At 47.1% G+C, this 16,747-nt stretch overlaps 1 protein-coding gene across 6 annotated transcripts in view; it reads left to right on the forward strand.

The window, feature by feature from the left end:
- The window catches only part of TDRD12 (tudor domain containing 12), a 246,959-nt gene that overhangs the window by 35,104 nt on the left and 195,108 nt on the right, over positions 1-16,747 (forward strand). For all 6 annotated transcript variants that reach the window (XM_044987027.1, XM_044987024.1, XM_044987022.1 and 3 more), the window contains 2 exons: positions 3,570-3,755; positions 6,696-6,852. In XM_044987027.1, the coding sequence (XP_044842962.1) occupies positions 3,570-3,755; positions 6,696-6,852 (343 nt within the window). The remainder of the gene's footprint in view (positions 1-3,569; positions 3,756-6,695; positions 6,853-16,747) is intronic.

Below are 16,747 nucleotides of genomic sequence, written 5' to 3' on the forward strand. Positions count from 1 at the left end.
TGGAGACATACACTTCTTCCTTCTTCATCGATGTCTCACCCTCCGGAGGCTGAACCTCTGCTGGTACCGACTGAGGAGAAGGGACAGGAGGAGGAAGCTCCACCAACATAACATTTATTTTCCTCTTCCCATCATGAGGCTACCATGCCACCACCTCCTATAATTGCAGACGACTTCATACATTTTCAGGAGTTAATCCACAGGGTTGCAGATTGCCTGCATATTCCTTTGGAGGAAGTCAAGGATCATCAGCATAAGCTGCTTGATATTCTGCACACATCCTCTTCTTCCAAGATTGCACTATCGATCAGTGAGGCTCTTCTCAACCCCACGAAAGTGCTCTTGTGGACCCTGGCGTCCATTCTTCTGACTTGCAAACACTCTGACAAAAAATGCTGCATTCCGGCGAAAGATGCAGACTTTCTATTCTTGTGCCCCACTCCAAGTTCTCTGGTCAATGCAGTGCAAGAGAGAGACCTCAAAACCAAACCCATTCTAACCATCCGGACAGAGATTGGAAACACTTAGACTTATTTGGATGCAAGGCATGTTCATCAGTCACCCTCCAATTTCGAATTTCAAACTACAAGGCTCTGATGGCTAAATACAGCTACTTAAACTACTCCAAGTTGGAGGAGCTTTGTCGTGACCTTCCAAAGGCCAAGAAAGAGCAGTTTCAGACCCTAATATCCGAGGGACACCTCCTAGCCCGTACAGCCCTGTAGCCTCGTTAGACTCTGCAGATACCGCCACCCTCTCCATTGCAACTGCTGTGGTCATGAGATGTGCATCTTGGCTTTCCTAAGGAAGTACAAACCTCTGTGGAAGACTTAACCTTTGAAGGCCAAAAACTATTCTTGGAGCACATGGACGATTCCCTGAACTCCCTTGAAGACTCCTGAGCTACTGCGTGCTCTCTCGGCATCTACATGTCAGCGCTAAAGAGATGCTCAGGGAAATATCCTCTCCCTTCACAATCCCGACCACCGCAGTATATGCCTTAACAGCACTATGACATCCAGCGCTGAAAAAACAGAGACCTCACTTCGAACGTAGACAGCCTACTCGTCGGGGCTACCTCTCACGGGTCCCCACCAAAGCAACAATTTTGTATGGTTGGGACCCCAAGAAGCCTCCCATTCTTCCACTCATTCCAACTATCTTTGACATCACACCAGTTTGGCAACTGACTAGCTCTGTGTTGCCATCATGGAGACTAGTCACCTCAGACAAGTGGGTTCTAGAGATAGGAAGGGGATGGAGTATCCTTCCCTTGACTATCTGTCCTGCCCCGCCATCCTCTTCCCTCTTTAGGGATCCCTCTCACAAACTCATTCTACAGGGAGAAATAAATCATCTACAACTGGGAGCCATAGACCCAGTCCCTTTTAAACACAGGAGACAGGATTTCTATTCCCATTACTTTTAGATCCAGAAGAAATCTGGTAGCTGATGACCCATCTTGGACCTTGGCAATTTAAGCAAATTTGTCAAACTGCAACGTTTCAAGATGATTACCCTCTCCACTATTATCCCAGCACTGGAACAGGGGGACTGGTTTTTGGCCTTCAGCCTCCAAGACGCATTCTTTCATATGACAGTACACCCCAGCCACAAGGGATTTCTCTGATTCATCATAGATGATCACCACTACCAGTATAAGGTACTGCCTTTCGGACAGTTGACAGTCCCTTTGGTGTTCTCTTGCAGTAGTTGCTGCCTATCTAAAGATCATAATGCTTTGTTTCCTTACATATTTGGATGATTGTCTCCTCCAGGCCCCATACAAGACCGACGCTCTCTGAGCTGTCTGCATAACAATGGACCTGTTTATGAAACTAGGCCTTCTCGTGAACCTAAAAAAGTCCACTTCAATGCTGGTACAACACCTGGAATTCATCAGCACACAATTGGATGCCATACAAGCCAGAATCGTCCTACCACTCACAGATTCTCAGCTGTAGTAGAGATGGTGTCTTCCAAAATATGTCTTCAACTTCTAGGCCACGTGACACGCACACAGTCGTTAGGAGGTTTTTCCGCTAGCAGCACCTGTCAGGTGGCTGTGGAACCTCCTGGAGTGGTGCCTTCCTGGCAGTGAATATAGGTCCCTGCCGACTCACCACCACCTCAGTTCCTTCTTGCTGGTTACTCTGATAGAGGGGAAGGCGGGTGGGTTTGGAATGGACATGAGCAACACATCTCGAAGAACAACAGTTACAAGAAGGTCAGTAACCATTTTTTTACGCCAACATCCAAGATTTTTACCCAAGATTCCATCATCTTTCCATCTCAATCAACCAATGCACCTTTCTTGCTTCTTCCTAAAGCCTCACAGTAACCAACAGCAGGCAACTGTACACACCCTAGACCTGAGACGAGCATTAGCAGTCTACTTAGACAAGACTAAACCTTTCTGAAAATCACCACGATTATTCCTCTCAACCACCAAAAGATCCAGAGGCACCTCTGTCTCTAAACAGTGCCTTTCCAAGTGGATCCCGCAATGTATACATTTATATTACAAACTCCACAATAGCCTTCTACTGCAATTAGAATACATTTCACACATTCACGATCCCCCTCAATAGCTTTTCTCAATAATGTCTCCATTGCTGATATTTGCAAAGCTGACACATGGGCATCAACAGACACTTTTGCCCATCCCTACACTATTACACATGATACCACAGCAGACACTCTCCTAGGACCTACTGTCTTTTCATTGGCAGTAAGTGTTGCTCTGAAGCCCTAGTCTTCCATTTGGGGCATTGCTTTCTAGTCACCTACAAGTGGAGCACCCGTAGGGACATCACTTGAAGAAGAAGAGAATGTTACTCATCCTGTGCAGTAGCTGAGCTGCTTTTGAGATGTGTGTCCCTATGAGTGTTCCACTACCTGCCCTCCTACCCTCTGTGTTGAAGCTGAAAATGTACACTGTACGGCAGAGAAGGAATTGGGGGCAGTCGGGCTGCACAGGGCTATATATATATGCCCTGCTCGTAACGCGAGAATGGCATGGTGCACATATGTGGCCCAGTGGGCATTGCTGATGAAGATCTCTGATCCCAGGCGCAGAGTGCGCTGCCGCACCCACAAGTCGAGTACTCATAGGGGGACACATCTCAAAGAACCTCAGTTATTGCATCGGGTGAGTAGCCTCTTTTTCAAATTTTGAAGCACTTCTAGATTGTACATATACCTTCTCATGTTTAGAAGAGAAATGTCAGTCATTCCATCATGTGTAATCTGTTTGCTTGACATTTTATTTACATTATAGTTACTGTATATGTGGGTCTAAGAAATCATGATTGAAGGATCCTGCTGGTGTATTATTGGGGGCAATAAGTGACCCAAAAGTGGAGGAAAAATTACAGTGAAACAAGCTTTCACCACAAAAGTTAAATATGTTGATATGTTGACCTAAGAAAAATACATGTTGCATTTGTTCCTTACTTCCTTTCAAGATATTTCAGATCTTTACATCTGTTTTTTTAAGAATACATTCAAAATTAAGCACTTAAATGCCCACAGTGTTTTTGACACAACACTTTTCATTTTTTTTGTAGGAGCTTCTCCGAAATAAATTTCTAGGTCCTAATCTCACGGAATCTTACTGTTGGCCACCAATAGCTCGTGGATGTGACTCAGTTGTCATTTCTCATCATGGAAATGATCCTCTTTTGTATATTCCACCAGTTCTTACATTTTTACAATCAGGAAGCTGCTACAAGTCACTGCCAACTAGGAATGGGGTAAGTAAAACGAAAAATGTTTATTTTACAAGACAGTGCCATTTTTTTCTAATTTAAAGTGTAAATGAGTTTCATTTGAAAATATGCTCACATTAGGAGTATAAAACCTAGACAACTCAGGAGTAATTTGTAATGCAAAGGCAGTTGAAATATGCCTCAAACTCGTATTTTTCAAAAAATTGGTAGATTACATCTATGTAATGGGTCTAGACACATCTGAGAGAGATTAAACAAGATGTATAAGATTATATCCCTATCCAGCTCATTAATAACTTTTATAAAATGTTTTTCTTTATATTTCATTACGTATTACTGTATATACTCTTTCATAAGTTTAATTTTTTTAGTAAAAAGGGGAAGCACCAGAGAAGGGGGTCAGCTTATGAACGGGTATAGAGAAGGAGAGGTGGGACACAACTCCTCCCCCCAACAGAGGGAGCAAGGAGAGGCAGCACAGCCAGAAGGGAAGAGGCGGGGCCAGAGTCTCTCCACTTCTGGCCACACTGCTCTCCCCCGAGCCTCTGAAGCAGCTGCAGCTCGGGGGCTGGCAGGCTGCAGCTGTGCCGCTCAGCCCAGCGCCCCCCCCCCCAGAGCAGGCTGTGGCCACGCCGCTGGAGCATGCTGCGGCCGCGTTGCCCGGTCTGGCCCGGTGGAGCAGGCTGCGGCTGCGTTGCCCAGCGTGCCGGAGCAGTTCCAGCCATATCAGAGACATCCTCCTCTGGCCCTCCCCAGATAAGGTGGGAAGGGATGGGATGGGGAGAGTGTGATGGTCCTGGGCTAAGGGTGTGGTCATGTGCGGGGTGGTCACAGGGGTTACTCCCCCGACTCCCCCCGAAAAAACTTCCTCACCAGTTGCTGTCCCGGCCCGTCAGGGTAAACAGCTGGCTCACCGGGACACTTTGTTTACTTAGATTTACCTCTGTGCCTGTGGACGCTCGAGGTAAACAAACTATCTCAGCCCGCCAGCGGCTTATCCTGATGGCCTGGGAGCCAAAGTTTGCTGACTCCTGAATTATAGGGTTGGTTTATGAATGGGTTATAAAAATTTTCCATTTTTGCTTATCCATCTTGGGGGGGTCAGCTTATAAACGATCCGGCTTATGAGTGAGCATATACAATAAGTAAAAAGGTGATAACCCTAATATTCTGATATTCCTAGTTGGATAAAATATTTTAAGTATCTAAATTTCCCCTGCAGTTTCATTGGATAAGATATTCTTTGAAGTAGTGTCCATGTGGGTGCTCCATATCAGGTTTGCATGTGCTCCATGCACCTTTTGGTTATGCGCACCTAAAGTGGCGCATCCATAGGGAACACCTCTCAAAAGAATTCCAGTTACTGCACAAAGTAAGTTAGTTTCTTTCTTTCCCTGTGCTTACCTGTTGTGTAACTGTTGCTATATGCTGTTAAATGCTCCTAGATTTCACTCTAAAGGTAGCTGAATTTCAGTGGTAGATTATAAATGTTGTCTGTACTTTGGGTATTTTGTATAGAGCACTTTGGGATCCTTCAAGAAAGGTTTTTATGATTACTGAAAGGTTCTGCATTGCAGTATTTAGATAGGTAATGTTGGTTCTCTGAGATGTACTGTGACTGTACAGAAGAGATTTATTTCTGTTATGCCACTTCATTGATATGAAAAGGGCCAAACTTTGTAATGGTGGCAGAAGTGGAGACACTATTATAGAGCCTCACTGGGTCTGGTACTCACTGTTTAGGAATTAAATAGCTTATATGTAAAATGTAGATGGGGAAGAGATGGAAAGAAACCATCTGTGGGTAGCTCTCCTATATGGAGGGAGTGACTTTCTGAATGAACTGTGTGGTTGTAGACCCTCACAAGAAGGGTTAGTCCTCCATCACTTTCTTTTCATCTGATGGGAAATCTACATAAAAATATCACAGGGAATAAAGGGGAGCGAGGACCAACTGGGAACTCTTCTGTCTCCTTGTCTGGTGCTAATGTGGGATTGTCTTCTACCTTTTCACATGAGGACTTTGAATGTTTAAGATACGATTGGATGGGTGGCAGAACCTCTTGTTCTGAAGCTCACAGTGCTACAGTAGAAGTTCTCTAGAGTTGTTGAGTTTTGTACGTCCTGAATTCAGCCTTTGAAAAAGTCTGTGCCTTATTTGGGCCTTTGAAGCACAGAAGCCGGGATCTGAATTAACCACATTTATTGTCACGTCAGCTTGGACCTGTATGTGGAGCAAAGCCATTGCCCGGAGCCCACTATTCTTGGGCTCTGGACACATCTTTGGCCGACAAAGGCTAGATGTTAGTAGAATAGCTTAGCAAGGCAACCAGTTAGAAGTTCTTTCCCACATTCACTAATCACTGAAAACTGAGTTCCTGATTTTGCATGTTGATTGGTCATTTAGGGCCAAACTTCCAAAAGGTTGGGTACATGGAAACATGCACACACAATTCAAGCCCTATCACCTGCATGCACACAGAGGATAAGGGTTTTTTAATATCTATATATTACGTACATGTGCAGGGGTAACATTTCTTAAGTGTTTGCACAGAAGTTTGTGTTTGTAGAAATGAAGGATGCATTTTGGCCCATTTGAAAATCTGAGCTGTGTGTGTAGTACAGTAGTCAAGTAACCATGATTTGACCATGCATATCTATTGCTTGTTACTTATTCTATGGAATTGTGCTTCTTGTTCTGCTCCAGTTAGCCTTTCCTCTAATCCTCCATCCCTTTGGGACCTACACTATCTGCATGTAACAATTTGAGAGAATCTACTATACTGAAAAGCGTAATTTACAATTTTAGAAAAATCACTCGTATTGCAAATTTTATTCTTGCCTTACAAGACTTACTCCTGATCTTATATCCTCTAGCATTCTAAACTTTTCTAGTCCTAAACTGGGAAATTGTGTGAACTAATGTATCTCTTTTGTTGTGTGTGTGTGTGTGTGTATATACAGCCAATAGCATTAATCATATGTCCTGGGTGGAGGAAAGCACAACTTGTTTTTGAATTATTGGAAGAATATGGCAGATGCTCCAGGCCGCTTCATCCAATGTTGGTATTATTAGGAGTGAATAAAGAAGAAGCCAAAAATGTGAAACTTCAACGAGGATGTAAGAATTTTTTACTGCTTATTTATGCTGTGAAATGATAGGGGTTAGCTTAAATTTGCAGTGGTTTTTACGCTTCATGTTATGTAAGGCTGTGATTTTAAATGACAGTAATGACAATTTTTGACAAAGCGAGTGGCTTTGGAATTCCATGAAAGTGATGGACTAGCAACACTTGGTAGAGCTTAATACTGGTGCAGTGAAAAATCCTCTTGCTGCTCTGCTAGTGCGTCTAAATCTTTACCTATAACACCTCTGTTGTTTAAGACCTCATTAAAGTGTATGGCGCTACTTCATGTGCTTCAGAGTCGTAGGCAGGTGGTTTAAGTATCTTGCTGAATTGGGACATTAGTCCTACACCTCTTAAACTTAGAGATTAGCAGTTTTGTTGTTGTTTTGTGAGGCATAAAAATGTCCACTGTTGGGGGGGGGGGAATGAGATGATTATTTACCACGCTTCATTCTGGGGCTTCAAATTTTTTTCAGCATAAAATGGGCAATAGCTGTTAATGAATCATGAACAGGCTACCTGCCCTAACTACTGATGTTAGACAGTTTGCATTGGGTATTACAATGGAAGTATGTTTTAAGGATTTGAAGGTTGGAAAGGGCAGTAGGTGTGCAGATGGATATGAATAGGGCAGTCCATGCATTAGGGACAGCGTGGAAGAAGGTGTGAAGGCGGTAGTTGCAGATGTGCACCCCTAAACTCATACTCATGACCATTGTCACTTTGAACGAATATCTCTAGCTGTAGAAGGCTGTAGAAGTACTCACTTTACTACCTATCCCTTTATTCGTTGTTGTTTGCATTCAAATTTAGTTACGTTTTTTTGGCTTTTTGTTGAGGGTTGTTAGCTGAATTTAAAAAAATACTGGTGGCTTTTTTGCTACAATGGAGAATAACAAACAGGAAACAAACTTTGAAACTTTTTTTTTAAATGGCCTGTTTAGGCTTTCTGATCTCTTGTATCATGCATGCTATCTGATGTCCCTAATGAGTGAATTTAGGGCTTGATTGAGACAAACCTTTTGTTTCTCAGCTGGTGGTAGGCTTGTGTGTTCAGTCTGAGTATTCTTTGTATCATAAATGTTTGTGTAACTATCAGTTTTGTTGAGTGATCATTATAATAGATTTGAATGTTGTGTTTACTTACTAATTCTTTGCAAATCTCAGCCCGTCTCTAGACTCTAGTGTAATACAACTCTGATTTCCCCCCCATAAATATTGTTTTTAAAAAAAAAATAGATTGACTGACTGACTATAACCAGATATAGAAGTACAGCTATGCAGCTACAACTGTTCACTTCATTTCTATTTTCCAAATTGTGAGACTTTCCTAAGCAGAGACTACTGTTTAGTCTACATAATGTGGTGATAATTTTGTAGAAGTTGTGTTTGGTTTTACATGTTAGCTGGATCCACATCTCTGCTTAGTGAAAGGGAGGGGCATATGACCCTAAGCCATCTTCTTACCTCCCTCCTTTCCTAGGCCTGCTCTGGACAGAAATAGTTCCTCTTCAAGTGGTTGCAGATGTGTATTCCACTCTGGTGTGTGTGCACCCAGCTCATTGGAGCCAGAGACTTTTGCTTAGCAGTACCCATAGGGATAGTGCTCTGGCCCTCGTAGCCCCCTCCCAGGAATATATATAAGGAACAGCCCAAACCCTTTGCAGTTCATTTTTACCTCACAGTTTCTGAGAGCCAGCAATGATATTGTCTGTAAATAATTAGCACTACCCTTGTAGTTAGTGGCTAGTATTTACTTTAGGAATTATCCTGTTTTTTTGTAGGGTTTTTTGCTAAGCCTTTACCAGGGTTTAAGCACTGTCCTTTGTGTGGGGTGGCTATTCCAAAGAGCCAGTGTGGTGGTGGTTGTGTGTAGGAGGGGGGCATATAAAGAAAAGTGCTCCATTAAGAAAAGGACTCAGATCACCCAGAGGTTGTTTTTAAAATAACACCTCATGGAGCAGGCTGTGAGGCCAGTTTTGCCATCAGGGACTTTTGTGGATTGCCAGGTCCATGAGTCTCCATAGCTGGTGTGTATCTCAAATAGGCTGCCAGATTCAGACTCTTCTCCTTGGAAAAGAAGAGAGTGGTCCCCTTCCTCTGAACCCTCAAGAACGAAAACTCATAACACTAGTTGGGCCCATTCTAGGGCTCAAAGAGACTCTTACTCCTCTTCTTCAGGAAGAGTGTGGGACACTGCCATCTTTTGCTTGGTGTCTTAGATAGAGCAGCGTTGTTTGCCTGGTCTCCAATACTGAGGCAAAACCAGACCTGCACTGTATTGTCAACTCCTGTGCTGTCTGCTGAATAGCCTTTGAGTCCAGTACAATGTCACTTTCAGCACCAACAGTCTCAACCCCGTTGGCCTATCAGGCAGCAGCTGACTTACTTTGTCTTTCTGTCTCGGACACTTCACTGATTCAGGAATCCTCTTCTGGAATGGTACTCCGATATTCCTGACGTACCCTGGGTGGCTGCTTCAGGGAGACTTGCTAGAGTGGTGAACCTGGTCCCATCATTGGCACTGAGACATCCCTCTTCAGTGCCCACAACTTCACTAACCAGGATCTCAACATCTGCAGGACTGATTCCTGATCCAGCACCAACCCCCTTCTTGGTACTTGCTGTGACTCCAGCATCAGTCGTCTTCCACTACCAGCTGTTGTTACAGCTTTGGGTTGCCAGTCAGTGATTGCGCTGGCTACAGTATTGCCTTGATGCATCACTGGATCTCAAACAGAGGTGCGAAATTTGGTAGCCCCAGCAGATTTGGTCCCTCTGTTAACAGTAGGCTATTTCGGGCATTCTTCATAGTCCAGCGTGGGATCAGCTGTTGCTTCTTTGTCTTCTTCCAGGATTTGGTCTTGCAAATCCTCTAGACCTCCTGTGAAGGGTTGTCAGTGGTACCAAGATTGATCAGAAGCTAAGAGAGATTGGCTTGGTGCTTATTGGCCTCTGGTACAGTACTCATTTCCACATTGGCTACCTTGGCATCCATGGTATGTTTTTAAAGATCTCAGTCATATTCTAGACCCGGGGTTCTCAATCTTTTTCTTTCTAAGCCTTTTCCCCACATACTATTAAAAACTCCAGGGCCCAGTGGGGGGTGGGAGGGGCATTGTGGTAGGGACCTTGGGCATAGATGTAGTTTGACTTCTATTTTTGGGGTGGGGGCAGGGGCTAGTGGGGCTCAAGCCAGCTTCACACGACGGGGTCCAGGGAGGGAGCGCCACCTCAACCCCTGACTCACCTCAGCAGGCCACCCAGCCTGCCTGGGGTGTGTGTGGGGGGGTACAACCAAAATTATAATTCAAAGAGGGGACTCAGCTCAAAAAGTTTGAAAACAGCTTAGGGTGCAGGGAGGGGATAGCTAGGGGCTGTGTGTAGATAGGGGTAGCTCAGGGTGCAGGGACGGGGGGTAGCTATGGCTGTGTGTGGACAGAGGGATAGCTCAGGATGCAGAGAGAAGGGGTGTCTAGGGCTGCGTGAGGGCAGGGAGGTAGTTCAGGGTGTAGGGAATGGGGTATTAGGGGCTGTATGCTGGGAGGGCTCCCCTGCTATCCTGAAACCCGGAGGGCTCTGCCAGCTACAGAGCTGGGTCCCCACACCTGGGCAGTTCTTACTGGCTGCCTCTGTGGGAGCAAAAGGGGCTGGGAGCTGAGGAGCAGCTTCAACCCCAGGCACCAGCAGCAGCAGGAGACGAGGGAACGCTGTGGCTGCCTGCTCCATAGCACCAGCCAGATCAGCAGCTGCCTCACATTGGCCGGCTCCAGCTTTCTGTCTCCGACCTGGGCAGGGAGAGAAGGAGGTTGGGTGGAGGGAGCTGACCCCGGGACACTGCGTTGTGTGAAAAAATACTTCCTTTTGTTTGTCTTTAAACATGCTGCCTATTAATTTCATTTAGTGACCCCTAGTTCTTGTGTTATGAGGAGTAAATAACACTTCTTTATTTACCTTCTCCACACTAGTCATGATTTTATAGACCTCTATCATATCCCCCCCTTAGTCTCTTTTCCAAGCTGAAAAGTCCCAGTCTTATTAATCTCTCCTCATACGGAAGCCGTTCCATACCCCTAATAATTTTTGTTACCCTTTACTCAACCTTTTCCAATTCCAATGATTTTTTAAGATGGGGCGACCACATCTGCATGCAATGTGGGTGTACCATGGATTTATATAGAGGCAATATGATATTTTCTGATTTACTATTTATCCCTTTCTTAATGATTCCCAATATTCTGGTTTGGGTTTTTTTTGACTCTGCTGCACATTATCTAAAGTGACTCCCAAGATCTTTCTTGCATGGTGACAGCTAATTTAGATCCCATCATTTTATATGTATAGTTGGGATTGTTTTCCAATGTGCATTACTTTGCATTTATCAACATTGAATTTCATGTGCCATTTTGTTGCCCAGTCACCCAGTTTTGTGAGATCCCTTTGTAACTCTTCACAGTCTGCTTTGGACTTAACTATCTTTAGTAGTTCAAGATGAGAGGTTCAAGCCAATATTGTCCTTCCTGAATTTCCAACTCTGTAAGAGGAACAACTTTTGCTTCAGGATGAGGTTCTTGTTCCACCACCTCTGTCATCCTCTTCGCCAGATGATTCCACAGCCCCGGACTACTCCTTCCTGATTCTGGAAAACTAATGCTTATCAGGACCTTCTAAGGAGATGTTGGCAGCTTTGTGTATCCAAGCTGAGCTTGTCCAAGAGCACACTCATAAGTTGCTGAACATTCTGCAGCCTTCAGCCTTGGGAAAGTTAGCCTTCCTGGAAAATGAGACTCTTGGAACTAGTAAAGTCCCTGTGGCACATGCCAGTGTCTGTGCCACCAACACCAAAACATACTGACAAATGTTACTACATCCCCATGCAAGATTTTGAGTGTTCCTACTCTCACCTAGCTCCAATTTGCTTGTGGTGACTGTGACTAGTGAGCAGATTTATCAGGCAGATATGTCTATGCCTAAAGAGAGAGAGGCTAAAGAGGCTAAAAAAAATTGACTTAGTGGGGGAGCAAGGTGTATTCTACGTTATCTGTGCAGATGCTCATTGCTAATCAGCAGGCATTTTTGTCTGAATGTGACTTTGTAAATTGGAATGCATTGTCTCAATTTAGAGAGAAATTACCTTAAGATGCCAGGGAAAAGTTCAAGGCTTCTATGGCAGAGGGCTGTTTTGTGGGGAAAATATCCCTGCAGTCAGTGTTTCCTGTGGCAGACACCTCATCCAGGGTTATGGCCTCAACTAAGACAATGAGGAGGGCTTCTTGACTGTAGAACTCAGGCATTGATCTGCATGTGCAACTGACCATAGAGGACTTACCATTTGACAGGCAGTCTTTGTTTTCGGAAAAGACAGATGAGACATTATGTTCTTTTAAGGATTCCAGGGCCATGTCACATCCTTAGGGGTTTATACCCCAGCAGTAAAAATATATCATTATGGGCATCTGCAACAAGAACACATCTGTCCATGCTCAAAGCAGTATTTTAAACACCCTTCTTAGCCTGAAGGCAACACAACTTCTCCAAGAGAAAACATAAGTTGACAGGAGAAGGCCTTTTGGTGTGGGCTTTAACCAGCCAGCTTGTCTTTCATCTGGCAAGCAGTCACATTGACTCTCCCTTCCCTGTGGGGACAGGCTGTCCCCACATCCACAGCGTTTGGGACTGAATAACCTCAGACAATTGGTCCTAAGCACTGTGTTATTGGGTTATGCCATTCAATTCCTGTCCATGCATCCCAGCTCTTTTCTGGGACTCCTCTCATGAGTCACTGCTCCTTCAGCATGTTCAGACTCGGTGTTCATTGGGGGCTGTAGAGGTGGTCTCCCTGCAGGATCAGGGAAAGGGGCTCCCATGATCCCCATGTCCGTGAGAGGGTTGAGGCCTATTCTTGCTCTTTGTGGTCTCAACAAATTCATCAAATGCATGGTCATCTTATGCCTTGAATCTTTGGGCCTTGAATCACAGTGACTGGTTTGGTGCCATCAATCTCCAGGACACCACCTTCTAGGTGGCTATCCTCTTAAGCCACAGGAAGTGAACAGGAAGCCACAGGAAGTCAACATTATCAGTATACAGTTCTCCTCTTTGGCCTGTCTATGGCCATATGCATCTTGAACAAATACATGACAGTGGTACCAATCATGGGCGCCGACTTATATGGGCTCCTGGGGCTTTAGCCCCAGGAATATTCACAGACAGGGGCTCTGCTCCAGCAATATTTGGAGCTAGGTTTCTCCCCTGCTGTGCGCTGCCGGCAGCCCAGAGCCTTTTAAATCCCAGCCGCGGCAGAGAATCAGAGGGCTCTGGGCTGCCCGCCGCGGCGGGGAGCCCAGAGCCCTCTGATTCCCGGCCGCGGCTGGGATTTAAAAGGCTCTGGGCTCCCCGCGGTTGCAGGCAGCCCAGAGCCCTCTGATTCCCGGCCGCGGCTGGGATTTAAAAGGCTCTGGGCTGCCCGCCGCGGCGGGGAGCCCCGAGCCCTCTGATTCCCAGCCGCGGCTGGGATTTAAAGGGCTCTGGGCTCCCCGCCGCAGCGGGAAGCCCAGAGCCCTCTGATTCCCGGCTGCGGCTGGGATTTAAAAGGCTCTGGGCTCCCCGCGGTTGCAGGCAGCCCAGAGCCCTCTGATTCCCGGCCGCGGCTGGGATTTAAAAGGCTCTGGGCTGCCCGCCGCAGCAGACAGCCCAGAGCCCTCTGATTCCCGGCCGCGGCTGGGATTTAAAGGGCTCTGGGCTCCCCGCCGCAGCGGGAAGCCCAGAGCCCTCTGATTCCCGGCTGCGGCTGGGATTTAAAAGGCTCTGAGCTCCCCGCGGTTGCAGGCAGCCCAGAGCCCTTTAATTCCCGCCGCGGCTGAGATTTAAAAGGCTCTGGGCTGCCCGCCGCGGCGGGCAGCCCAGAGCCCTCTGATTCCCGGCCGCGGCTGGGATTTAAAAGGCTCTGCGCTCCCCGCGGTTGCAGGCAGCCCAGAGCCCTTTAAATCCCTGCCGCGGCTGAGTTTTTAAGGGCTGCGGGCTCCCCGCGGTTGCAGGCAGCCCTGATCCCTTTAAAGCCCAGCCGCGGCTGTGATTTAAAGGGCTCTGGGCTCCCCGCCGCAGCGGGCAGCGCAGAGCCCTCTGATTCCCGGCCGCGGCTGGGATTTAAAAGGCTCTGGGCTCCCCGCGGTTGCAGGCACCCCAGAGCCCTTTAAATCCCAGCAGCGGCTGAGATTTAAAGGGTTCTGGGCTCCCCGCCGCAGCAGGCAGCCCAGAGCCCTCTGATTCCCGGCCCCGGCTGGGATTTAAAAGGCTCTGGGCTCCCCGCGGTTGCAGGCAGCCCAGAGTCCTCTGACTCCCAGCCGGGGCTGGGATTTAAAGGGCTCTGGGATCCCCGCGGCTGCCAGCAGCCCAGAGCCCTTTGAATCCCAGCCTCTGTCCGCTGATTGCCCCCTCCCCAGACCCCTGCTCCAACTGCCCCCCAGAACCTCCACCCCCTATCTAAGCCCCACTGGTCCTTGTTCCCCGATTACCCCCTCCCGAGACCCCTGCCCCTAACTGCCCCTTGGGACCTCAGCCCCTATCTAAGCCTCCCTTCTCCTTGTCCCCAACTGCCCCCTCCTGAGACCCCACCCAACTTCCCCCCCCAGGACCGCACCCCCTACCTGTCCCCTGATAAACCTCTTAGACTCCCATGCCTATCCAATTGCTGCCTGTCCCCTGACTGCCCCTTCGAACCTCTGCCCCATCCAACTCCCCCTGCTCCTTGTCCCTTGACTGCCCCCCGGAACTCCCTACCTCTTCTCCAACCCCCAAACCGCTTACTGTGCCACTCAGACCAGCGTATCTGGCTCCATGCAGCTCCAGACAGTTGCTGCCATGCTCCCCCATGGAGCCCACAGCCCTCTCCCACCCCCAGCACCTGCCTTCCAGATTTGAACACCTCAAAATTCAGGAGTGCTCAAGCTCGGTTTGGGCAGCTTTTACTTCATTTCTCCCAAATCAGTTTCCCCTGCAAGGTGCCAACTGAAGGTGTTGGAGAACAGAGAGATCAGGTGGCCTCCTAATGCCTGGAAAAGAGACAAAGGCCAGAGGAGGGAGTGTCAGTGCCTGTGCGGACTTCTGGGAAGTGCACGGTGTGGAAGGGAATGCTGTGATGCTTTGGAACATCTCCATACAAAGCCAGTCAGGACTCTGGGGGAGCCTCCTCTCTCGGAGCATACTGTCTCCAGGGCAAGAAGCTTACACCTTCCTGGGTCTGACCTCGGAGCATTCAGCATGCCCTTCCACGTCATGCACTTTTCAAAGTGAGTCTGCCCAGGCTGGTCCTGGGGCAACCAGAGGTCGCTGCACTCCAACTCTGCAGTCAGATGTGACTCTCAGCCAGACAGTAAAACAGAAGGTTTATTAGATGACGGGAACACAGTTTAAACAGAGCTTGTTGGTACAGAAAACAGAACCCCTCTGTCAGGTCCATCTTGGGGGGTGGGGAGCCCAGAACCAAGTTCTGGGTCTCTCCCAATTTCCCCAGCCAGCTCCAAACTGACACTCCCTCCTCTGGCCTCTGTGTCTCTTCTGGACAAGGAGGCCACCTGATCTTTGTCCCCAACACCTTCAGTTGGCATCTTGCAGGGGAAACTGAGGCACCCACACAGTATTCAGAGAAAATATTAAGAACATTCCCACTTCATCACAACAGATGCAACAAAATATAATACTGTATATTGAAGTAGGCAAGTGCTGCTTCTGACTTTCCACTTTTAATTGACCCTTGTAATCTTGTGGCACTGACGCGTTGTAGCTTCATTTTATATCGGCTTACAGGGCGGGAGCGGGGGGGCCCCACCATTTTGGGCCCCACCAAAAATTATACAAACCTGCCGCCTATGGTACCAATCTATCTCCAGGGGAAAGAGATTCATATCTTCCTGTACCTGGACAATTGGCTGGCGAGGGACAGATCTGAACAAGTAGTTCTCAGTCACTTGCATATCACACTGCACCTCTTCAAACAGCTAGAATTGATTTTGAACAAAACAGTGTCAATGTTGATTCCAGCTCAGAAAATGGAGTACATCGGGGTTCTACTAGACTCTACAAATTTGAGGGCCTTTCTCCCACGCAAGTGATTCTAGATGGTTTGTTTTTTTGTCTGGCTCTCAAATCTCATCCTTCGACCATGGTCCATGTGTACCTCAAGTTATGGCCACATGCACTTACGTGGTTCAGCATTCAAGATTACATCTTTGTCTCCTGCAGTGATAGTTGAGATGGTCTACCACTCAATTGCCAATCATTGGACAGACTTGTCTGAGTACCTCCCAAGACACTGGATTCTCTACACCGGTGGGCAGAAAATAGCAATGTCATGGCGTTCTCTTTGCCTGTCCTCTGCCAACCAGGAGTGTAGTCAGTGATGCCACCGCAATAGGGTGTGGAGCATATCTAGGGACATTAAAGATTCAGGGTTTGTGGTTGGAACAAGAGGTTGCTTCTCACATCAACATACTGGAGTTTTGTGCTATTTTCAGTTCCTGCCGAGCCTGTCGGAATCAGATTGGGGAGCCAGCGGTACACATTCTTACAAACAATACCACGGCAGTGTATAACGTGAACAAACAAGGAGGAGCCTTCTCTAGCCAGCTTTGGCAGGAGTTAATGAAGCTTTGCCCTTTTTGCCTCAAAGAAGATGTGCACAGCCTCTCGCTTATCAGAGTCTCAGAACTAGTTGGTGGATGATCTGAGTAGGACCATGAGAGATTTCTGAAGAACAGCATGGTCAGGAAATGAGGCATCCTGTTGGTCAAGTCATTTGCAACAATCAATCAGAAGTATTGGCAGTTCTCTTTTCAACCAGGATTCAGTCCAGAGGTGTTAACCATTGCTTTCCATCTGAATTGGAAATGT

Source organism: Mauremys mutica, chromosome 14 (assembly GCF_020497125.1).
Source record: "Mauremys mutica isolate MM-2020 ecotype Southern chromosome 14, ASM2049712v1, whole genome shotgun sequence".
In the NCBI taxonomy this organism is placed as follows: domain Eukaryota; kingdom Metazoa; phylum Chordata; order Testudines; family Geoemydidae; genus Mauremys; species Mauremys mutica.